This window comes from Cyprinodon tularosa, unplaced genomic scaffold, assembly GCF_016077235.1.
Source record: "Cyprinodon tularosa strain WSP-4 unplaced genomic scaffold, ASM1607723v1 ctg961, whole genome shotgun sequence".
Taxonomy (NCBI): Eukaryota; Metazoa; Chordata; class Actinopteri; order Cyprinodontiformes; family Cyprinodontidae; genus Cyprinodon; species Cyprinodon tularosa.
Window position 1 is genome coordinate 388,645 of NW_024039742.1, and position 25,470 is coordinate 414,114.

Genomic DNA, 25,470 nt, shown 5'->3' on the forward strand with positions numbered 1-25,470 from the left:
TCTCATTCCCTAGACATCGATTTTGCAAAAATGTAAAGGAATTCATTCAAAATCGATGAAATTGATTTTTTTTTTACCCAGCCCTATCTGTAATGCAGTTTACTGTTTAACAGCTTCAGACACTGTAGGTTTAAATCAACATCTCTTTGCTCAAAGGCACTCTAGTAGAAGCTCTTAAAGAAGTTTCCTCCAATATTATTTTACAGCCTCTTGGCCTTAAAAGCCTTTGTGAATAGACCTTAAGTATGTCACCTTTGCACCACAGTGGTTCGGCTCCTGCTGCTGAAATGAATCTGTATCAAAATTTGCCACCATAAGCCGTTTTATTTAGCTGATAAATTAAAGTTGTGAGCTGTATTTTTGACAAGCCAATATAAATGCAAGGGAATGAAGATAAGAATCGTTTTTTAGCTAGGAATACTTCATGGGGTGTACACCTTGGTGTATCACATCTTTAGGCTTTGTGCAGCGTTGGGGGGTGGGGTGGTGGTGGGGGGATATCCCCCCTTAGAAATTGTTTGTTATTTAGACTCTCTGAAACGCTATTTCCTGCATTATAACGTGGAATATAGCAAATTTAGTTAAAACACTACTTTTGTTCTGATTATGGGAACTATCTCTGCTTGACTAAAGGTGGAATTTTCATAAGGGAGACATGAGATCATTTTCAGGTACGATATTATGTTTCAGAGGTTACAGTAATTCAAACAACTAGAAAGTATAATGCTACATTCACAACATGCGTGCTTTAAGCATCAGAAAAGCACCTGCTGCTTCATTTTTGAAGCATTAAGATCAGATGTGCTTGAAGCCTGTCCAGTAAAGTTTGTCCTGATGCATCTGATGCTTCTGCGTTCAATGACAGAGAGTGGCTTTGCTATATTTGCTGTGAGCAGTGGGAAAAAGGTAGTTTTAATGTTTTTAAGTGAGGAAGTCCACTTCAAACATCTTCAACATCTGTGAGGTCAGTTCATCAAGATTATACTGCCTTGAAATATAATTTCGTTGTTGGAGGCACTGAGACGCCCCAGATAGTGGCGGTGCTCTGTCAATCCCCAGAAGCAGCTACTTCAGACCCGGTCGCCTCTTGGGGATTTTTCTCCTACTTTTTCATGCTGACTGGAAGTAGATGTTTGCGTTTTTCAGGTATGTGGTACAAACTGCAGGCACCAGAAGAATAAAAGCAAATATATTTTGCTGACAGGGTTCGACATTTTAAGTTAATTTACTCATTAATAAACTTCATCAGAATAGTGATCATTGCAATCTGCATCAGAAGCGCTGTGTCTGTCTCCCTGCCAGCTCCCAGATCAGCCTCTCTGATTGGTTGATGTGGCGCGTCGAGCAACAAAATAGAATTTTTCCGCTGCTTCTTCTGAAATTTTAAAAATTTGAGCAAAGCTTTTGGGGGAAAAAGTAGAGCGTACAATTTTTCATATTTTTAGTAAAGAGCTTACAATGTACCGCCGTACACACTGCTTATTCTAGAGATGTTTTCGTTTTAAAAGAGAAACATTTAAAAGGTTTCACATCTTACTGGGTTTAATTTAGCATCTCTGAGATGAAATTCATCTGATCTCTGCTGGTGCTGTTTAATGTTTCACCCTGGAGATGAAGGATTCTGCAGAGCATTTCCAGGTTTTAATTCAGTAAACTTTGAATCCATTATGTCTTTTTTTTATGAGCCCTGCCTTAACATCGACCCCTCAGAGCTTCATAAAACCTCTGCTTTTTTTCCTGTTATAAATCCAGTCGCAGGCGCTCACCTACCAGGCTCGCTCATTATCCAGCTTGATTAACAAACATTCCTCCGGGCTGTGCCGCCGAGCCGTCTGCTGCATTCGAGTCAGCATTTTCCTCCTGGAAGCAGCTTCCTGCTGCAGTTTTATTCAAACTGAGTTCCTGTCAGTGGAATTAAGCCTCTGACCTAAGACTGCCCAGGCTCCTGCTCACTGGGAGCCTAATTAGCCGTCTAGCGGGAGTGGGAATACACCAGCACAGCCAGTGGGGTTCCCTCTGCTGCTCTCCTGAATATGCGGACATCCTCAGACATCTTTCCTTCATATGTCGCTCTCACTCACATTCTTTCTCTTTGGAGTTAGGGAATCATTTTCAATATTTGCCCCCACAGTGTTTATGATGCATGAAGTTTACACAGAAAGCTGAGCTGCTCCCTCAAGTTTTCTGGTATAATTAAAGCGTATTGATCTGCAAGTAATTGGTATCTTTTCAGGCTGCTTACACTCTGCCGTCCTGTGGGAGCTGCAGGGTTGTTAACCACACTGATGTTTCTGCTCCGTGTGTGTTTCAGCATGCACTGCGCCTCATAGCGTTCGGACAGCTTTACAAGGTGCTGAATATGGATCCCCTGCCGGCCAACAAGGCCTCTCCGAGGCTGTTAGAAGGTCTGCAGGTTTCATCTTTGTTTTCTGTTGATTTAGTATTTCAGTTATTCTTTTGTGATGGTGATGTTTGGGTTTGTTTCTGCTCTGCAGGCAGCTGTCAGAAGAGACTCCGAAACGACTCTGGCTGTGAGGACAGAGACTTCAGCAAGCGAATAAAAGGTGACTTAAGAGACTCTGCAGGCTCAACTGGACTGCTGAGTCTTTAATTTATGTTTTAGCGTTTCCTTGTTACCTGAAAGCGAATAGTTTGACTCTCCTACAAACTTGGATCAGTTTCGGATCAGAGTGAATGTTTTTGGGTTAAAGAACCAATAATCTGGGCTGACTTCCAGAAACGTGTTCAGGAACCTCTGCAGCTTCCTGGATCTTTACCTTCAGTGTAAAACAGAAGCTGGTTGTAGTTTGTTGCCTGCATAGAAGGACATTTGGTCTGTTCTGAGGGTCTCTGAGTTTTTTTTGCACAGAGATCATAATCAAAATGTCAGCATGGAGATGTGTAATCAGAAGTGAAACATTATCCCCTTTTTAATTGTTGTTGTGCTTCTAGTCTTAGGGCGGATTTATACTCAGAAACCAGGTCATCTGCGTGTGTGTCGCAGTGAACTCAAATGTGTCCCCGCCCCGGGCGTGCAGGTGGCATAGTGGTTAGAGCGCACGACCCATGTACAGAGGCCTTAGTCGTTAACATGGCCGACCCGGGTTTGAATCTGACCTTTGGTCTTTTGCTTCATGTCTCATACCCCCTTTCCTGTCAGCCTACTGACGAAAAATCTACCACAGACACTCTGGTGCACCTCTTCTAAAATTGTAGACAGTGCTGCAGACAGGAGGCCTCTGATTGTTCAAATCTACATCCGCTCTACACTATGCGTATTTCCTGTTCGGTACCTTGTTTCGTTTGTATGACCGCCATTGTGGAAAACGACTGTGTGCACAACCGTGTATAGTTTGTTCAGAGATGCTGAGCTGTGATCAAACCACTCAATGTTTTAGTTAATACACCATCATAGAAAGAGAAGCATGGGGGCACCTGTTGCATTGCAGAAAGAATGGCTGGGATTCAAATCCTCCCATTTTGGTTGTGTGCATCCAGTTTGCATGTTCTCCCTGTGCATGCATTGGTTCTCTCTGGGCACTCCTCTGACCTGAGCACTTAACTGCTTTTGTAACATAATCACAATTTAACAAAAACACAATTTTCCAATAAGAAAGTCTCTGAAATTAGTTAATTTAACAATAGGACACTGGCTTTCTCCCTGCAGCTCTTTAGGTAGTGGTCAAATGGTCAAAGTGTCACAAGGGGAATAGAGAGTTTCAGCTAGCATACAGATCCATACATGCGAATAGAAGTGAGCACTTTTCTACATCGTAGTAAAAGTGAAGTCCTGCTATAATGGGTGCTAAACAGGCTAGTTTTATGGATCATGAAAACAATTAGGCTATGGAGGGAAACATCTACATACTGATGGTTAATGTAGAGCACAATCTAAATAGAATAGATTGTTTGGTGAAATCATTCAGCCCCAGCTCTCCTGCTTCCTCCCTGACAGCTAGGTCCATTGGACTCTCTCTGTGAAGGCCGTAGATATGAGTGTATGCCTGGTAGTTTGTCCTGTGTCTCTGTGTTGCTCTGTGATGGACTGCAGACCTGCCCAAGGTCTCCTCTGCTTAATGACAGCTGCAGATGGGCACCAGTCTCCCCACCACCCTGCAGGGCCAAGCAGATATAGATGATGGATGGATGGACCTTGATGGGCTTTGAAATCCAGGGTTAGAGTTTAATCTGCTCGTGGCTCAAAGCACAGTTGTGAATTCCTTCTTTTTATTAGTTTCAGTCACATTTTGTGGTTTGCTGCCTCTCACATGGTGGAGGAATGTTTTTGTGCTAAAATATTAAACGTTTGTGAAATCGATCTGAAGATGGGATGATGGGATTATGGCAAAGGGAAGGAGAAAACCCCTCCCTACTTGGAGCTCCAAAGAAGGCTGGAGTTTTTAAAAGGTTCACAGAAAGTTGGACCTCAATGTGGTTGATTTTAGTCTGATCTGTAATTTATTTTTGTTATTTTTTAAAAGCGATCAGATAGGACATGGGAAAAGTGAGAGGGGGGAGACATGCGGCAGATGGCAACAAGAGGTGTGGAGGACCAAAGCTCCTGTACATGAGATGAGCGCCATCGCCACACCCACAAACAAAGTTCAGGTTTATTTTTAGATCTTACTGCAGAATGAGGATGATGCTTCACCTGGAGCTGTGAAACACTTTTAATTGGTTCACAGACACACAGTCCCAATACTCACACTAAACACCAAGCCCCTCTATGAAGTGGAGGAAGTGCATTTAAGCGTGCACATTCTGGAGAATCCTAACAGTACCCATATTGTATTGGAGACATCGAAAGTTAGAGGATCCATCCCTGTTTTTATAATGTTACTGCTAGAAAGTGATTACTGCGATGAGACATACTCTTGTATTCACACATATACGGTAAAACATGAATAATTTTTATGATTATGCCTTAAAACAAGTGTTTTCTTTAGCACATGCGCTGGAGCTTACTTTTTTTCATGTATTTTCAAAATAAACAAGGAAAATTAAAACACCTACACCAAACCAAGCTTCTGCCGCCCTGGCGTCCTCTTCCGCAACATCTTCGTCCCCGCTTTCCTCCTCTAAATAAAAAATATATGATTGAGGAGACTCATCCACGACCTCCGACACTGAACTCTCCTCCTCTTGCATGTTTCTGCTGTCCATAGCGTTCCTTGACAGTGTCGTTTCTAAGTCACCAATTTAGTGCTACTTGGTCCCAATGGAATTTCCCATTGGGAACCTACTAGCACTAAGTTGCTAACTGGTTAGCAAGATGCTTCCGAGACACTGGTCACAATCAAACTTGCTTGTGAATCTTCTGCCTCAACAATCCCGCCCCCTTTATAAATAACCAATCACATTCCCTTTATTCACTCTTGTAATGTCGTGCACCACTCGGGAGAATTCGGAAATGCAACGTTTGGAACAGCCGCTACCCTACGACTTTAAGGTTAATTAAGGTTAATTAATTAAGGAAAGGATACAAAATACACATTAGAATAGAGTAAAAGATGAGAGAATTAATGCTAAATGAATCAAAGTGCTGCAAGAAAGAAAACATTTCATTTTCCTTACAGTTTTTTTTTTATGTTTTCATAGGTTTGCTTTAAGGGAATTATCAAAGTCATTAAAAAAAACATTTTAAGAAGGTGTGACTCCTTTCTATTTACAGCAAAGGATATTTGAAAATCAAAGAACCCACTTAGACTGTCTAAGCAAAAAATCTCTGTACCGAAATTCGAAATTTAGCATCAATTGTGATAAAATGTTTAATGTAAGATCAGAATACATTAGGAGATAGTAACAGGAAATAAAGCAAGCTATATCCTCTTTAAATGAACATAATTCATCTACTGTACTTACCAATATGTATTTGGTTGGTTTGCTATTTTAAATTGGTTTCTTTAACTGTTGGAGAAATGGGCCATTTAATACATTTGAACTGAATATTGCTGAGATTCACTGTTACTAAATGTGGCAGTTTTTCTCTACAAGGTCCTTATATATAATAACTGCAAAGAAATATTTTTACTGAAAAGTTAATTATTAACCCACACATTTCTGTTTCCTTTTGGAAGGTGAGGAAAATGTGTTGAATTTAAACAGGAGGATTTTGATTATTTGAATGTAAAGGTTGAGGAATTGCTTGCATTTTGTATTATAAATTTATTTAAAAAGGTTAAATAATCTAAAAAATGCCATTGACATCTAATAAATCCTTAACAGAAACTACTACCTTAATCAACAGCCTTTAATAAGAATTGTGCTGATGAAGGTTCTCAGTCATCCAGGTCATAGTCATTCCGTAAAAATTCAAAAAATATCCTCTTGAGCTTTTCAGACACTCCAGCAACATAAGGGATTGTGATGTTTTTGCGTTTAATTTTCCCATCGCTGTCTTCTGTTGCGTGTCTTTTGGATTTCCTTGCTGATTTGATAAAGGCCCAGTTTGGATATCCACAGTTTCGGAGAGCATCTTTGATGTGTTTCTGTTCTTTTTGCTTCCCATCTGTTTTAGTGGGGACATGTTCTGCCCGGTGTTGTAAAGGTGTTTGGAGGATTTTCTCCAAACACAAGATCCCAGTACATTTCAAGCCAAACCAAACCCTTAAACAGAGGCTAGTGCATCCGAAAGATAAAACCCCCAGACCAAATATGAGCGGAGTGGTATATGCTGTTCAGTGCAGTGAGGAATGCTCTGATCTTTATATTGGAGAAACCAAACAACCTCTCCACAGACGCATGGCCCAACACAGAAGAGCGGCCACCTCTGGACAAGACTCCGCAGTACACCTACACCTTGTGGACAAAGGACATTCTTTTGAGGACCAGAATGTCCATATTCTGGATAAAGAAAATAGGTGGTTTGAGAGGGGCGTGAAGGAAGCCATCTATGTTAAGAGAGAAAAACCAACTTTAAACAGAGGTGGTGGACTGAGATTCCAGCTTCCAAAAACATACAATTCAATCATAGACATGATCCCTTCCAGATATCACCAAACCCCCCACCCCATCACAGAGGAACGAGGGACTTACCCGCTCCAGCCGGTGAACAATACCTCCTTAACGACCAACCCTTAACAATCATAGACAGGTTTCAGGTATTACAGGAGACAATCCCCCCCTTAATGACAATCCCCCCTTTAACAACCGACCCCTAGAATCATAGACAGTTTCAGATATTACAGGCTAACGATGGAACTAACGACCCATTCATCGGTTTCTATTGCATGTTTCCAAGCGATGCAAGGCGTTGTCTATATAAGAATCAAACTCACTGCGGATCCAGACATTTGAATTGAGAAAGCTTCCTGGAGAGGTGGCGAAACGTCTTCAAATCTTGAAAACCAAGTCCAGTGGATATTTTTTGAATTTTTACGGAATTTAATAAGAATTTAGTTTTTGTTTAAATATATATATTATATAATGTGATTAATAAAGCAAGAGAGGAAATAATCATTGAATATCAATTTAGAGAATACAAAAAAATTTTCGTTTGTGATTTGTAGATAACCTATAAGGAATCTTATCTTTATCAAAAATCAAACCGCAAGGGCAGGAGCTGGATCATCACCACATTTCTGCTTTTTTTACTTAAAACATTACATGCAGCAATGAATTGTGGGAAGTACACTTCACCAAAGGCCACTTTGCTGCATGCTCAGTTCAGGCCTGGATTAGAGGCGCATACTGGGCGGGGCCAAAGTCAGCACTGGAGAAGTGGGACGCACTATGCACTGGGACCCAATGCAGGGATGCACAGTTGAAGTACTGTATGCAAGGGCAGAAGAGGGGCGGGGCGAGATTCAGCTTCCATGTGAAAATGAAGCCATCTTCTAGAACTTATGAGCTCCCTTCATAAAGTGGCCTAACTCCATTTGAATTTCAAACAATTTTGAACACTTTTGACATATATATAAAAATCCACCAGGTCTCTCCCCTTGGATCTAGTAGAACCTTGGATCAGAATAGGAGTTTAATTCTGTTATTTCATATTATATAAAGTAGGTTTCAGCCTTTATAGAATAATCAGTGAAATACTTTGTAAGGCAACATTTTTAGACAACGGTGTCATGGGAAAACAGGACAATACCTTATAACTTTTGTAACATTTAAAAACGTTTCTACATTTTCATGGAAAAATATGTAAACAAAAGATTGTGATTGTTTTTGATTAATTCATCATATAACAGAGTGAAAGAAACACATTTTTTGTTAAAACAAAACCGTACTATTACTTTTTTAACTTGGCTCATTAACTTTTTAACTTTTCAATTTGCTTTTAACTTCTTTACTTCACTTTTTACGTTTTTTATTGAACTTATTTAATCTTTTTTCAACAGTAGGTAACATATCATCCAAGGTCTCATCTAATTGGCAAAAGTCAAAATGGCGTGCACATAATATCTGCTGAATGGTTGGATATCAATCTTGTTCTTCTAGACCTCACTGACTGATGGGCGGGACTCCATTTGCAAGGAGTATGCTTATGAACCAAAAAAAGTGGTAACCTCCCCTATAAAGAGTTAATGTTGCTAACACGCTTAAAAGTTTAAAATAGGTTTATGTTGGATTTTTGTGTGAAAGTTGAATCTTTGTCCTTCATAATAATGTCTGAATGTTTTCTGTTCTAGTTTTATTCTAATCAGGGTTTTTGCTGCAGCTCTTCCTAAAATAATCTGTATTTAGAAATAGTTTTATAGTACTTATTAATGGATTAGTGAACAGAGTTTATAATTCTCCTTAATTATCACATTTAAAATTCCCAATTATAAAACACTGTATTTGTAATTGTTGGATTTAAATGTTAAATTTGAAATGGTTGTATTTGTATTTTGTTGACCCTTCTGTTCCCCCATGCATTAGCAGGAGCAAAGCGGGATTTGTTTTTTTTCCAAGGTTCTATGTTAAAGCATTTTCATGAAAATATATCAAACTAGATTCGGCAAAATGTGGAAAATAAGCCCAGAAGGTTCTCAGAAACACAAGATTACTCTGAGGCAGACGGGTCTAATAGCAGCCGATAAGTGGGTATTGACTGAGGTTTTTGTGAAGCCAGAAGGCTGTTTGGTGTGTGTGTGATGGGGGGGTGCTGCCTCTAAAGACCATTGACAGCAAACAAGGTGATCTTCAGGAGGCTTTGTGCAGAAGGTGGAAAAGTGACTCAGTGGAGCTGAAAGAATTGCGGCTTTGAGCTTTTCTTAGAAACCAGGACGCTCCGGTGTGACAGGGATCCAAACAGCCTGTCAGGCGGCAAAACGCCACCAAATGTTTGTCAAAGGAGGGAAAACAACTAGACTCTTCCTGAATGGGACCTGAAATTCAGTTTCATGTCTGCAGGTTTCAGTGGATCCCACTGAACCAACCCATTCATTCCTTCACTCTGCTCCTAAAAGGAAGATCATCAGACAATCAGCAGGTTATTCCTGGATGAATTTCCAGCAGGAGGGTTGATTCTTATGATAAACCAAAAGTATTTTAGTTTTATGCTTCATTAGATTTCTGTCCAGACTAAAGTGAACAAACTGAGCTACTTTCTGAAGCTTCAAAAAAATGTTGTAAACATGGAAAATTATAATTGTTTCAGGTCTAAATTAAAATGTCATCAAAAACTTTATTAATTTCCTAATTCAGCCCAACCATAACATGGAAATAATAGGGATGTAGTTCAGGTAAAATATCTAGTTACATAAATTTTTAAAGCAGGACACCGAAGAAAGAAAAATGACTGTATACAGCCAGTTTTTAATTGGTTCTGAAATACAAAAGACAAAAAAAATAATTATTTTTAAGTTCAAGATATTTAAACATTTATGTTAATAATCAACTCCTTGTAAGTGTCATGTTTTTTATCCACATATCTCAAAAATTCAGAAATGGATGCAGTAAAGATAACTTCTCTCTCCTGCCGTTTGTCCTCCGTCTTCTCTCTGGGTTTCAGTCTCTTCTTCACTTCTTTCTCCTGAATAGAAGAGGTTCCTAATGCAGGTTCCCTGCATTGTGTGCTCACTCACCTGCTGCCACTGTTAACCAAGCTACAGTAGCAGCCATTCGAAATGGTCCCTCCCAGCCGAATGGCAGCCCACTTCCCAGCAACTCCCAGCAAAATCCTTTCCAACAACCAGACATAGGCCTCCTCCTGGGCGTGCATATTTTTTTACTCTGACTCCACCCTTTCACTAAATTACAAGGTCTGACCAAGAGATAACATTTCTATTTAGATCTTAATTTCAACAAATCATGACAGAATATTTTAGCACAAAGATTGATGTTTTAAAAGGAATTGTAGGGGACCAACCAAAGGCCCATAAGGAAAGTGGGGAGATTTTGAAAGGCTACTACTGTATGTGGTATCCAACTCCTACTTAGAAAACAACATAAGTGAGACCTTCTAGGCATTCTTGGACGTTCTGGAGCCCCATAATCACAGTAAAGCGATAACATTTTATTGCATAAAGCTGAGTGGACATAATTCTTTATTGATTTTCTCACTTTGTAGTAGTGTCTTCTGCTGAACTCATAAACCGTTTCTTCTGGTGCCGTTTCTGAGCTGTATAAAGGTCCACTTTAATCAACCTCAGTTACATCAGAGCTGTTTAAATTATTGAAGTGAATGTTTGATTCATTAAATCATCTGAAAAATAAATAAAGATGTTTATCGGCTAAGGTGTTTAAATCAGCCCCCAGGCAGGTCTCTCTTGTCCTGTTCGGGGCTTAGTAATAATCAGCACAATATTTAAAGGTGAAAATCATGGTCAGCTGCAGCTCTGAGGGCCCCTTTTATTGCCGCCTATAAGTTCCCGGGCCCCGGATGTGGCTTGTCGGTGCACAGTAATTAAATGGGCCCTCACTGGGACGGGCGGCCCCGGTAGCTCTCATCTGCTCCCAGTTCAAAGCAGGAGACGGAAAGGGATTAATCCTGCAGGCTGCAGCAGCACAATTATCTCACCGCTGCTTCCTTCACACAGTCAGAGTCAGTGCATTAACCCCCCCCCCTTTCAGAACCTTCATCCTCTTCCTCAGGTCATGTTTCCGTCTTCAGACTCGGTCACAGACTTCAGGACAAAGCTAATGTGATTAAAAAAACAAACAAAAAAATTTGAAACTGTTATCAACATGTTTAAAATGGTTCAGCTAGCAGCTCTTAGCAACAATCATGGTTTCTCATGTGAAAAGTGGATGCATTTAAAATGTATATTCAGTCGTTTCATTAGAAAAATTAAAACCTGCCCTTTTTTTATGCATATATAAAAACCTTATCTGTCCTTGACGATTTAGAGCAAAAGTTATTAGGAGCCTTTGTGGAGGAACCACACAGGGGCCGGAGTGTGAAGACCTCTGGGACCGATGACGACTTAGAGGCTCAACAGAGCAAAAAACGGTCAAAGCACAGATCCTCTATTTCTAAAGCTGCCTCACTACATGATGCTGCAGTGATATTAGGAAGGACTTCTTTATTTTATGGAATGTTTTCAATTATTAAACATTTACTTCTGATTCCTGATATTAAAGACAGACAGAATAATATTCTCAGTAGATGGTTAAAAACAGCCTGTTTTCTACTGTTCTCATGTAATAATAATGAATAACCGCCTCACTGATTCAAAGAGTTTCTTATCTCTCAAGTTTAAATAAAATTCTCCTGAATACTATCAATGCTGCTTTATTTTAAATTTCCATCTCTGAAAAACAGAGACGAAGCTTCTTTTCCATCTTTTATTATGAAGAGAAATTTAAGTGAGAAATATATATATTTTTTTACTTTACTCTACTTTTTCCAGACCTGCTGCTGTGCTGCAAAGAATGCTGCTATGCATTATGGCCAGACACCACTGCTTTGGGTTTATCTGTCCAAATATGGGACCCATGTGACACGTCACATATTTACTCTGCTGGGTAACAGACTGGGAAGCCATAAACTCTCCCACTTAATGCCTGTTTATAACCAGTCGAACTACGCCTCAACTCTGCTGGTTCTGAACTCGGTGGGCTGAGACTGTTCAGAATCAGAGGACTGGTGTTTTTAGAAAACATCTCACAAGTGGGCTCCAGACCTATTGACCTTTGGGATAGTATGGCGGCCATGTTGAATCGGTCCACCAATGGATTGTTGATGTGGTAATCTTTGGAGCTGAGCCTCCTGTTGTTTTATGTGGAAAGCTGTTTCTTTACTCACAGTTGGTGTTGAATTGTCATGCGCTTGTTTTCTCTTCCTAGATAATGAAAAACGCTTCTGTGGCTCCTTATCTGTGGAATCATGTTGCATCATTTGTTTTTTCTTTGTTTTAGTGGATTTTTTCCTGTGAAAAAAAACACTTGGGTGGGAATAGCTGAGTCTGGACTATAAAGAAATGCTTAGATTTGTTTTTCTCAAGAAATTAGTAGGAATCAGTTTAAGTTTAAAATCAAGCACTACAGCCTTCTATATCAAAGGATTGCAGACCATTAAAAGTGTAAAATGTAGAAATGGACTCCAGGGAATGAAGAAAGATGGAGTGGTAGATGCAGACAGGTTTAGAGATGCTATCTGAAAGAACTGGGTTTCTAAAAGTGGACGAAGGGCGGCCTGGTTCTGGTACCGTTTGTCAGTCATTCAACCATCGTGGAACAACACATGATAAAAGTAACTATTTGGTAGGAGGAGTTCCCTTTTCATTCCACAGCAGTGACCATCTGCATGTCTGCTCCTGTAGTTTTAGACTGGAGGATGACTGACCCCAACCATCCCATGAACGCTCTAATGCGTCTGAACCAGATCCACCCGGGCCTCCAGTACCGTCTGCTGTGTCAGTCGGGCCCGGTCCACGCTCCGGTCTTCACCATGTCCGTGGAGATCCAGGGAACCACCTACCAGGCCTCAGGAAACTCAAAGAGGACCGCCAAGCTCCAAGTGGCACTTAAGGTACAAGTCATGCTTACAGTTGAGAAGATATTTTTTATTCCAGCTCACCTTCACTGATCTAAATAATTACATGGAGAAGAAAAGCACAGAGTTTAGGCAGATCCTGATCAAGTTAGACAGAACCAGACTTCTGAATCGCTGAGAAAACAGCAGATGCTTACTTTGCTGAGTTTGTGGAACTATCAGATTGAACTTCTACTCCAGTAACATGATGTCTGTGTTCTCCACCAGGCGCTGCAGGCTCTGGGCTATGTGCTCGGCTCAGATGGAGACCTGGACTCTCTGAGCGCTGATGAGAAGTCAGATGGAGAAGGGAAAAACGACAGGATGTCCACCAGCTCCAGCTCCACATCCGTCACCTCCTCCACGGAGGCACAGGAGGTGGGAAAACGCCTAAAGATCTAAAGTGTCTTTGAGGAAATGACTCACTGCAAACATCCACAAGAAGACAGCAATTTTACTTTTATTCTCAAGACTAACTGTTGTAACCCTCCTCATCCTCCACCTTCATCATATTTAGACGGTTAATTTATGAACTGACGGAACGTTCTGCCGCAGTAGATGAATTCATTAAATCCCCGTCAGTTTAGATGGCAACAGCTGTCTGAGTTTATCCCTCTGGTCAAATCTCTGGAACAACAGGAACAATAAGGAGTACAGCTCCTGAAAATGTTCACATTTGATTAATTACAGTTTAGAGACCCAAACTATATGTAAGACTTTCATTTTATTGGGGTTAATGTGATGTGGAAACGGTGGCATCAGAGGTTTATTAGAAAACAAACGGCCTCATAAAAACCACGGGTCCAGCAGACGGTCAAAGACCAACGGTCTAATTAAAGAGGAGATTTAAGTTCATTGAAATCCAGTTTAGGAAATAACAAAAACCTGAAGGACTTTTTAAAGTTACAGTGAAAAGGTTAAAGAGCTTCTTGAGGAATATAAGGAGAGGGGGCACCTCAAACATGTGGGAAAAGGTTCTTTAGTCAGATTAGATTCAATTTATTTAAAAAAAAAAAAGCTTTGCAGAAAACTAACATCAATTTCAAACTTCCCCACAGCAAAGCGCGGCAGTGGGAGCATCGAAAGTCTCTGTCCACCAAAACATTCCACGTTTTGCAGCTTGTTTGCTTTTACTCACCATATTAAAAATGTCAGATCCACGTTATCTTAAAAACCGGATCAGTTCATGGTTTGATCCTCCAACTCTTTTATTCTTTTTTTTTTTCTAAGGATCTCAGATCATTTTTATTCTTTATTTCTGCAAACGGATGCTGTTCTTTTATTGTATTGATAAAGTGTCAGATGGAGCTAAATCAATTGATCAGATTAATCAACTATTGATTTAGGAGATGAACAACTACTTTATAACATTAAACAAAACCCAACTGATTGGGTTTTGTTTAATGTGATTTCTGGACTTTTAAACATGGTGTTCAGGTTATTTTGATTGGCTGCTGTTCTCCATGATCCCGCCCCCAGCTACCAATGAAAGCTGGTCTCAGTTTGACTGAATTGGTCTGTAAGAAGCTCCAGTTTACAGAAAACTATTGAATTTATAGTTTTTTTTCATCCTGTCTGCAGTCCAGAGCTCCAGGTCCGATTCTGACGGCAGGAGGGAAAAACCCGGTGATGGAGCTGAACGAGAAGCGGCGCGGCCTGAAGTACGAGCTGATTTCAGAGAGTGGAAGCAGCTACGACAAACGTTTCATCATAGAGGCATGAAAAGACACACACACCCTGACTTATAGATTTCCTGTCCTCCTTTCACTGCAACTGATTAGGAATTGATGAGGGAGGGAACATGTTTGATGTTGGGAAACTTGCTGCTTCCTGCATGTCAGCTTCACTTCAGATGTCTGCAGAGACGGCTGAATTAGAGCTCATTTATTCCAGCAGAATCAGGGACAGTCTGTGGAGGTTTCAGGTTAAAGGTCTCTGCAGTGCGTCACAACTAAAGCTGCACCTGATCTCCAGCTGAGAGATAAACAAGCAGCTAATTGGAGCCGGGTTGGTTTAACTATGTTTCTGCTGCGGCTGCAGGTGGAGGTGGACAAACAGGTGTTTCGGGGAACTGGTCCCAATAAGAAAGTAGCCAAAGCCAGTGCAGCGCTCGCTGCTCTGAACAGCTTGTTCTCTGGACCCAAATCAACAAATGGCAAAAAGAAACGACTCAACCCTCCGGTGAGTTAAACGGTGGAGCGTTTCCCTTCTCACCTGCAGCAAAGCTCATTCAGCCATGATCTTTGTGTTTGTGCAGCCAAAGCGACACGTAACCACGGTGCTGACCATCCCGTCCCTCGCTGCCAGACCTCCACGGGTCCCGGTGATCCCCAGAGCCCCGTACATCAGCTCCCCACCCACACACGGGTACATCCCTCCAGGTGGGTCAAACTCACTTACTCCCGCCCCCCACACAGACACACCTAAAAGTGCATCTGTGATTCACCTGCTTTAAAGTTGTAGAGAAATCATATTTTAATTTAAAATCATTCCTGCTTAAACATGTATATAAATGTACTCTTTATCAGATGATATTGTCCCAAAAGTTAGAAAGTTTCTATTTTAAAAATGTTTTTTGTTTTTTTTTTCCCGTTATTTTATGCTGGCCATTTAGTAATACGTCACCCTGAACACCTAAATTTGGCCAGTCATATATCAACTGACATCTGTCAATCAAATTTTTTCGGTCATATCATCTGATGACAAAACAAATCCAAGTCTTAAGTTTGAAGACGTTTTGCTTCGCATCCAGGAAGCTTTTTCAGTTCAAAATGTCAGAATTAGCGTAGAGTTTTAAGGCTTTATAGAGTGGACCAAAACCAAGTTTGCATTGTTTGTAGATGTGAGGAAACCAGATTGTTTTCTAAACCACTGTTCACCTCTCTGATGGTAACAGGATGTGTTTTGTTTTTTTTCGTTTTGCAGGTTTCGGTGCTCCTTATGGCTACAGCCCTGCAGGCCACCTCCCTGCTTACAGTAAGTCAACACTTTGGTGTTTCTGATCAATAATCAGTCCATCCTTCCCTTCATCCCAACATTTCAGCTTCTTTTTTTGGCTCTTCCTCAGGTCTTTCCTCCAGGTTGCCCTCAGTAGTTGTCCCCATCATCCGAGTCCCCCCAGTTTACCCTGTCACCCACCTGTACCCCTATTAGGACCACACCCCCCCATTAAAAGGAATATCCTCAGTAAGCTAAGCCACTGCTGATTGAGTGCAGGCTGAGAGCTCTCAGCTAAGGAATCAGATCTGCTGAGTTTCAAATGAAATAATAGAGCTATGCGTGTCTGGACGCTCAGATTTTTAATGGATGGACAGCTTTTTACCTTCCTGGATCTCTCCTTTATCCAGTCAAAGAAAATAAACTAAAAGGTCATTTAAATTCAAACTGTCAGTTGTAAAAATGACGGGAGTGTTTTATGTGCAGGACATCCTCAGCTCTGCTGATGTTTCTCTAACAAAACTCAAACAACACCTTTTAAATTAATCTCAGTCATTTTTAAAGTGGAAGTTAAACGTCGACCAAACTTCTTTCACAAAACTGTGTCTTACTTTTATTAATAATTATATTACAAATGTGAAAAATTTAAAGGTAAAAGAAAAAAAGAAGTATTGTTTTAGAATATTTTGGAAGCTGCTTTGAGTTTTTAATCGTTTTTAATTTCCATGCCTATAAGCTGGGCTCTACTGACCGCCCAAAACACTGACAGAGTGTGAAAACACATTAAGCAGTGACACAAACAGCTACGTAGGACGGTATTAAATCATCAACTCCGCCCCTTTCTCAAAGACAAACATCCATCGCTAGAGCTCAGTTCTCGACTTGATCCATATTCGACCCATTCGACATTTAGATCTAAAGCAGGGGTCTCGAACCGGTTCCGGAAAGGGCCGTGTGGCTGCAGGTTTTCTTTCCAACCAAGCAATAGCACACCAGAATCCAGTCATCTCATCAAGTCATCGTGTAGATTGCACTCAGTTGATGAGATAACTGGAGTCTGGTGTGCTATTGCTTGGTTGAAAAGAAAACCTGTAGCCACGCGGCCGTTTCTGGAACCGGTTTGAGACCCTTGATCTAAAGAGAAGCATCATTTCCTGGTCAGACCCTGTAATTCAGTGAACAGGTGGAGTCAGAGTAAAAAAATTTGCATGCCCAGGAGAAGGAGGGGTCACTCCAGTGGCTGGAAGGTAAAGGGAGCTGCAGGGAAGTGGGCTGCCATTCCCTTGCTGTTTGACTTGGAAGGACCATTTTCAATGACTGCTACTGTATCAGGATGAACATATTTATGCAGCACCGGGCCCCTTAGCCACAGGCTAACACAGCGGGTACAAACCTCCAGAGAAAATGTCTATTTCTTACCTTCCAGTTTCCACTACAGGTTATAATTAGGTTATCCTATGGTCTGTTCTCCTTCCCTAGCCGGCGGGCTTTATTCCTAAAATGTCTGGTCGCTCCATGTCTAAGCTTTGGGCTCAGTCTGGCAACGCCACCTGATGTGGCTAGTGTTAACTAGTGTTGCGCCGATGCCATTTTTTGGCCCCGATACCGATACCCGATACCTGGCTGTGCAGTATCGGCCGATACCGATACCATAGTAATGTAAAATAATTGCCATCATGGCTTTATCAAGCTGCTGCCTACCTTTGTGTAGCAGGAAAAATTTAATACAAAGTGAATCCAGTAGAACTTTTTATTGCCTACCAGGAGTGGGTGACAATAGTTGTATAAACTTATGGCTCTCAAAATGGTATCGGTGCTTACCATTTTAGGGCAGTATCGGGGCCCCATCCGATACTGGTATCGGTATCGGTGCAACACTAGTGTTAACGGATGCCCATGGTTATGGAGTCCATCTGCTGTCAGGTAGCTGACCTGGACCGTACTGTGCAGCGAGTTGTGCTTTACCAGTGTTCGGACATTTAGATTGCTGTGCTGAGAGGTGGAAACTTGACCGCAGAGCAGAGACATGGAGCCACCAGACATTTCACAGAGTTCCCGCGGGTCCTTAAAAAGTCTTAAAAGGCATTGAATTCTTCAAAATAAAACTAAGGCCTTAATTGGTATTAAAATGTCTTAAATCAGTCTTTCGTAGGTCTTAATTTTTAAAACCTCATAAATAGGATCATTTTTATTACGATTTATTTTTGTAATCTAAATAAAACATTAAAATTGACAATTTTTTTATATAAAAAAAAAAAATAACAGCTCGCCATTATTGGTTCCATCCCGATAGCGGAACCAATAAATCCGTTGTTGCGGCGGGGACATTTGGAAGATGCGCCATTTGCTTTTTGTCTGGAAAATATTAGCAAGTATAAATGTAACCAAAAATGGCTCCAGCCAAGAGTTTTCTCCATGGCTAAAACCAGGGAACATATATGAGGCTCAGTGGATTTTGTGTAAGAACTCATTGAAGCTCGGAACGATGGGAATTAAGGCAGTGGAGTCACACATGCGAAGCGCGAAACACAAGCGTCAAAATTTAGTTACCAGGAAACAGTCGGCATTTCTGTTTTGTTCCACCGTTGTCTCTGCAACGCCTCCACTTATCACCAAATCAAACATACTAAGAAAACGATACAAAGAAAAATAGCTGCAAAAAGACTTAGCACTGGTTATGTTGAGGCTTTAATACTGATTTGCGAAAACAAAGTTTGTGAATTCAGTTAAATGATTGTTAAATATATATCTGTCATTTCTTTGTTTTTAGCTTTCTTTCTGTACAGTACGGGAAGCTTTTCAAAATTTGAAACATTAGTGCAGTGGTTTATGTTAAAATAAACCTTTGTGTTAAGTTGTCCCAAGCAGGTTTTTCTTGTGTTTCTTGTGAATTTGGTCTTAAATTTTTATTTCCAGTGGCATTAAAAAGTCTGAAAAAGTCTTGAATTTAACTTTCATTATGCTGTAGGAACGCTGTTTCAGGAATAAAGCCCGCAGGATGGTGAAGGTGGACATGGATAACTCGCTGTCTATCACTTTAAAGTCTTTAAAGTCGACATGTCGAGTTTAATCTTGTCATGGCAAAAATATTTTTTCTCTTCATGTGTGGCCCTAATACTCCGTCGTACATTAGTGTCTTCATTACGATTGTTAACTAGTTATTTTTTAGGCTATAGAAACTAAAAAGTAGATCTGAATGAAACTGAGCTAGACATTTTAGTCATTTAAAGCTGAAGTCTGTAAGTTTTTAAAAATCCCTTTTTTGTCATATTGGCTAAAACTGTCCCTATGCCCAGACAGCAGTACATGTGATATGTAACCTGTGAAAAAAAACTGCTTCAATTGGTACCGCCTACTGCCTGTATTTCAATCTGGAAAGAATAATTCGGGACGAGTCAAAACAACCAATCACAGCCAGAGGAGCATCTGATGGAGTGTCAATCACAGCTCACACACGCTGAACCCCCCCCAGATGCTGTGAGAGGGGTGGAGCTTGAGTGAAGCAGAGAGGGTGGGGGAGTGGCGTGAAACCTGTTTTTCTTCAATTTTTCAGTCGAAGTCTGCTCTCTCCTCAATGTTATAGACTGCAGCTTTAAAATGAAACCTGAATTAATTCACTCGTTATTCTTCATCCTGTATATGGATTATTTTTCTCTTAAATTTATCACATGCAGGAAAATGTACCAGATAAGTTATTACAGCTTGAATGTTATAATTTATTTCCAGTGAGAGCAACTTTTTAAGCAGAGCATTTAGTTTTTTAATGGTTTATCCTTTTTGGTTTTGGGTTTTTCTTTATGTATATGAATGTTCTTCTGGTTAGAATAACACTGTCCATCCAGCTGATCTTTACACTAAATCTAAAAAAAAATGAATCAACTTCCTGTTATATAATCTACTTAGAGTTCAGTTTTCTTGATTATTATTTAAATATCAGAGGTTCAGTAATAATGAAGCAGTGACCTTAAATATCCCCACGGATATTCCTTTAACTTTCCCTCCTGACTGCAGTTGAGTTCTTTCTTTTGTTTTTTTTTTTCCTGTCATGTTTTTTTTTTTTTTTTGTTAAAGAAGAAAAGTTTACAGCCATCATTTGCACTGAACACAGCTGTTTACATTTGCTGTTATTTTATTTTGACTTGGTTGTTAATGATAATTTTAAATAAAACTATTTTTGTCAAACTGTGTTTTTTTTATGGTGAATTTATCCAGTTCTTTCAGGAATATTGGGTCATTTTAACAAGAAGACCAACGTCTAATCTGGTGTTTAACTGGTAAAAATCAGGTGATCCCAGTAATTTAGTTCACACCAAAAGCGCTTTGAGTGCCAAAAATGTCTAAACAGCGAAATTTAGACGCTGCGTCAAACGCTGGTCAAGGTGCTTTAACACTCTTGATGTTAATCTGCTCTATTCGGTAGCTTCCAGCTAGAGAGCAGCTTGACTTTATTCACTTTGATGAATTGGAAAAATAGTTTTTACATGTTTTTAAGCAAGAAAATCCACCTTAAGACATCATCTGTGCATTCAGTTCATCAGGATTATGATCCTACTAAATTAGGCAGACCTCCAGCATACCGCCGGCCGGGCAGTGCTGCAAATCCCAGCTGAAAGTTCTCGGCATTTTCCAGCCTGTGGGGGATTTCCCATACCAGAATATACAATGAAATATTATTCATCAGCAGCTTTTAACACTTTCAGTTGAGTTTTTATAAACTGGTTCACCATAGTTCATATGAAATGTTTTAGTGCCGCCATGAGCTCTTTTTTTCATTGTAGCATACACACACAAAGGTCCAGCATCAACCCACGAAACAATATTTTGGGATGGATAGAAAGCACTACTCTCGTGGTTCAACACAAAACCTATATTGAGCAGGTGCCAAACGAGTATTTGATTGATTGACTTTACTGATCTTATAGTAGAAATATGTACTCATTGAATCAGCTGAAATAGTCAAAGAAGAAGAACGTCCCAAAGAAAACTGTGCATGTATATATATATATATATATATATAGTATATACAGTGTTTCCACATTACTCTTTTTTTAAATAGGATCATTATACAGGGTTATTGCACAGGGTGTTTACATTGGTATTTATATAGCTGGATATTTCTATTTCTATATATAGTTATTGCACTGGGTTTCAAATATAGAGAAACAGGTTATTGCACAGGGTATCAAATATTATTTGCAGATTATACATTGCACAAGTTATTGCCGTTATAGTGTCGCATTGTAGAGTCTGGTTGTAGCAGGGATGAATGACCTGAGGTAGCACTCCTTTTTACAAACGAGGTGTAAAAGTCTTTCACTAATTGAGCTTCTCAGCTCCTCTGCTGTCTGATGCAGAGGGTGGAAGGTGTTGTCCATGATGGATGTAAGCTTGGACAGCACCCTCCTCTCACCTCATCCACTGAGTCCAGAGCGCAGCCTATGAAAGAAACGGTCTTTCTTGCTAGTTTGTTCAGACTCTTTCTGTCCTTTGAAACTCTCCATAGTTTGTATTTCCTGCCCTTCGATGTTCACGGGGGAGTGAAGTGGAGGCCTTTGCATGTGTGTCACAGCCTCTGGTTATATAGTGCCCAAATGAGCCAATCGTCCAAATATGTGGCAATGAAACATGTTTGACTTTTAAACATGTGTGAGTGACTGAACCAGTCAAAAAAAACCCAGCTTCTTACAGCTGGGGGAACCCAAGGCGGCGGTGAGACGGAAGGACACACCCTTTCTGGCCAGGTATGGAGAACTGGTTAATGGGAACAACCAGCTCCTTCACCTTTGAAAGATCGGGGCAGACAGGCTGACCTCTTCTTCTTCCTGGCTCACTGGGACCCTGGGCAGGTTGTCTGGGAGGAGCAGATGCATTGACTTTGGAGAATTTCAGGGTTAAACCAGTTTTCCCTCCTGTCCAGTCCAGAGGGCTGTAAAGGGCTGGAATCTGGCTTAAGGATCTCAAAAGGAGCCTGCAATGCTACGTGGCCGTGGGTCTGCCTTGGAGTCACCTTAGGAGGTAGTCAGTTTTCCTGGGTAATCAAAATCAGAACGCCTCATCCTCCTTTTTCTGGGTCTCACACTGTTCTGCATGGAGGCTAGAGCTAAGCCCAGGAGTCCCTTCTGAACGATCAGGATGTCCCTGCCTGTCTGTCTGTCTCCTCCATGTCTGACTGTTCAGGTTGAGCCATCTCGCCCTGTCCTGAAACATCATACCCACTGATTTTCCCATTGCCTGGACTGCAGCGCTGAACGCACAACAGTTATTAAGGTGATTTCTCCTAATACGTCAGGGTCTGATTTAGCAGCCATGTCCTCCCAAAGCTCAGCTTGGTATGCTGAAAGCATGGAGGACACATAGAGAACAACAGCTTTCGCTCTGTAAGCACTTTCGGTCAAAAGCTGAAAATGGTCTCACTTAAACGGCAATGTGGGGTTCCTGGTTCTATTCTTGTCCTCCTTTGTTGTTTTCCTCCCTCTGTTTTGTACTCAGCTGACTTTTCATGCTGTCTCAAACGGAATGAAAGATCTATAAGCTAACTTAGCTGATTGCTCCTTTCTGTGTTTCCAAAATGGTGATGACAAAAGTAAATGCGTAACACCGTCCTACTTGTCACTGTAGACAAGCCATGATCTGCTTATCTGTTCTCTATTTTTAATTTGGATGAATTAATAGCTGCATGAATCATGACAGCAGACAAGATAGAGGAGAGCAGGAGGCGGGGTTACCAATCTACTCGTTCTGGAGAGCAGAGTTCGCTGCTTTTTGATGTTGTCGCCAAAGTCTCTAGTAGAAGTAAAAAGTCACTAGATTTGGCACTAGGTGCTTTTTTGTAATAAATGACTAGACGGGTATGAAAAGTCGTTAAATATAGCGACAAAAGTGCTAAGTTGGCAACACTGCTCTTTGCACCGTTTGTTTTCAAATGGTTTGCTGCTGTCTGTTTGGACTTTTTTTTAAATGTGCAGCAAATGGACTGATCCTTTTTATTAACTATAGGCAACTGCCTAGTATTGCCTATCGCAGCTCATTTCAGATGTTTGTCCATGAACATGTCCAGCAGTAAAGAAAAAAATGGAACAACCAGCAGCGATTTATAGTGGAAGAAACAGAAGACCAAATAACTTTTGGATTAGTTTTTGTCTTTTTAGCCTCAGGCCAGAGATGTAATGTCCAGTTCTATCAGAACATCCTGGGAGGAAATAAACATCACAACACTTCAGCAGCACAGCATCACTCGTTTAATCCAACAGAACTGAGCAGGATTTCAGCATCACACAGATTCTCTGCAAGCATAATGGGTTCTGTTTCAGCTCCTCTGATACCATGAGTGGCAGCAGCATCTGATGGCCAGAGGGGGGTAGTTTTCTGAAGTGTTTTATATAAGAGAGGAAAGCGGGTGAAGGAGACCTAAAGAGGTCTCATTCTTTCATCTACAAACAGGTTGAATCTGAGATTTCTGAACACACTGGAACTTCATAAAAACACAAAAAAAAAATCCAAGAAAAACTTTTTGTGTAAAAAATTGAGAACTGAACATTATGGTATTATCTAACAGAACAGCGACCCCCTCAAAATACATATAAATACTTTGTAAAAGAAAATGAGGTAATTCAATTGTTTACTTTCATTTTTAATGTTTGTTTTTTTATCTTAAATTCTTTTCTAATTATAAATTTACTATTTGAATAAATGTTGCAGGTAAACATTTTACGGTCATCCATCAGTCTTCTTCCTCTTATCCGGGGTCGGGTCGCAGTGGGGTAGCAGCTTCAATATGGAGGCCCAGACGTCCCTCTCCTCCGGGGGAACCCCAAGGGGCTCTCAGGCCAGCTGAAAAACATAGTCCCTCCAGCGTGTCCTGGGTCTCCCCCTGGGCCTCCTCCCGGTGGGACGTTCCCGGAACACCTCACCAGGGAGACCTCCAGGAAGCATCCTAATCAGATGCCTGAGCCTCCTGAACTGGCTCCTCTTGATGTGGAGGAGCAGCGGCTCGACTCTGAATCCTGACCGAGCTCCTCACCCTATCTCTAAGGAAGAGCCCAAACACACTACGGAGAAAACGCACTTCAGCCACTTGTACCCGGGATCTCGTTCTTTAGCTCATGACCATAGATGAGGGTAGGAGCGTAGATCGACCGGTAAATGGAGAGCTTTGCCTCTTGGCTCAGCTCTCTCTTCACCACTTTAACTCCTCCACTAGGGGCAGTACATCCACCCCAACCCGGAGAAGGCACTCTACCCTTTTCCTGCCCTTTATGGCTTGTTTCTTTATTGTTTTAAACAAAATATATCATTCATATTCACATAATTGTGTTATATTCTGTCCTTCCATGTACCTCAGGAATTACATCTCAGTGACACCTGAGTTTGGGAACCCCCATTCTAGCAGATGTGCTGTCATTCAAAGATTGACCTTGATGTCTTCTCTCTGCAGGTGGCCTGTACATCGACAGTGCCTATTACCAGCCGCAGACCATAGCCACGCCCATTATCATCCACCTGGGCCCTCAGGATATGTTCTGACCTGCATCTCCAAACAGGACCCAGACCTCAACCCCCCCTGTTTAAACTCCAGGCTTATTAAACTGTCAGTTTCTCCTTCATGTGGCGGCCAGCAGCAGCACTGAAAGCAATAGGGAAGATAGCGACGCCTCGGGCAGCACAAGTCCAGTTCTGGTTCCTGAGGAGAGCCGGCGCCGAGGAAATGTCAATAAAACATAAAGCAATACTCTGCTTGCCTTCAGGCGCCCCAAACATGTTGGACTGAACCTCAAACAGCCCATAGACTCTCTTTAAATATAATATTTACTGTGTTGCTGTACGACTTCACGGGTGTTATGAAATATAAAGTCAACCAGAGCTGGACAAACGTATTTATAACATATTTATGAATGTAAATACAGTAATGACTGTACCTGCTTTGTATCCGAGCCACATATCTACAGACTGCCTATTACACTGTATTAGAATGATGATGGTATTTAATCCTGTAATAAAGATTTCTGTATATTACAGCCTAAGCAGCATTTGTGGTCTGAACTAGAGGATTTTTTTAATAACAGCAACAAGGTTTGCATACATCCATCGCTGCAAAAAGCTAAAACCTAAACTTCCTCAGGTAGTACAGGCTGCTCTGTTCCTTACTGAAAACAGCTTCCATGTTATTTCTTTAAGGCAGGTTAACCCTTTGTTAGTTACCGGGAGCCCCCCCCCCCCGTCCCTCAATGAGGTCTAGAAGCACAAGATCTATATCCAGCCATTCAGCAAATATACTGCTAAATCGCTGTGCATCTTATTTTGGCTTTTGACCAATTAGAGGAGCCCTTCAATGATATATTACCTACTTAGATTAAGTTGGAAAAACATAAATTAACAAGTCAAGAAAAAAAGGTAAAAAAAAAATAATAATAATTGAAAAGTTAATAACCTTAGCTAACAATTATATTTAGGTTTATAAAGTAAAAAATGTAAGTGCCAGTATCAGCATTAATGCCTGTAAGGTTATGTTGTACCAGAATTTTTTTTTTATTTCTTTCACTCTGAGTGTTTCGCATTAATTTCTTATAGAAGCACTTGTGTTTTGTTTTCTTCTTAATATATTTAGGCAGGTTGGCATTTTTTGTTTTACT

General features: G+C 40.7%; 1 protein-coding gene across 2 annotated transcripts in view; it reads left to right on the plus strand.

The window, feature by feature from the left end:
• The window catches only part of LOC119776871 (spermatid perinuclear RNA-binding protein-like), a 98,090-nt gene extending 73,223 nt beyond the window's left edge, over window positions 1–24,867 (plus strand). The window contains exons 10-18 of one of the 2 annotated variants that reach the window (XM_038275498.1): window positions 2,312–2,405; window positions 2,496–2,564; window positions 12,693–12,901; window positions 13,133–13,282; window positions 14,486–14,620; window positions 14,945–15,085; window positions 15,162–15,285; window positions 15,830–15,880; window positions 24,276–24,867. In XM_038275498.1, the coding sequence (XP_038131426.1) occupies window positions 2,312–2,405; window positions 2,496–2,564; window positions 12,693–12,901; window positions 13,133–13,282; window positions 14,486–14,620; window positions 14,945–15,085; window positions 15,162–15,285; window positions 15,830–15,880; window positions 24,276–24,364 (1,062 nt within the window). In that variant the 3' untranslated portion in view covers window positions 24,365–24,867. Of the gene's footprint in view, window positions 1–2,311; window positions 2,406–2,495; window positions 2,565–12,692; window positions 12,902–13,132; window positions 13,283–14,485; window positions 14,621–14,944; window positions 15,086–15,161; window positions 15,286–15,829; window positions 15,881–15,971; window positions 16,690–24,275 lie in introns of those variants that run through there. The other variant, XM_038275499.1, reaches the window with a different exon arrangement.
• The last annotated feature ends 603 nt before the right edge of the window (window positions 24,868–25,470 follow it).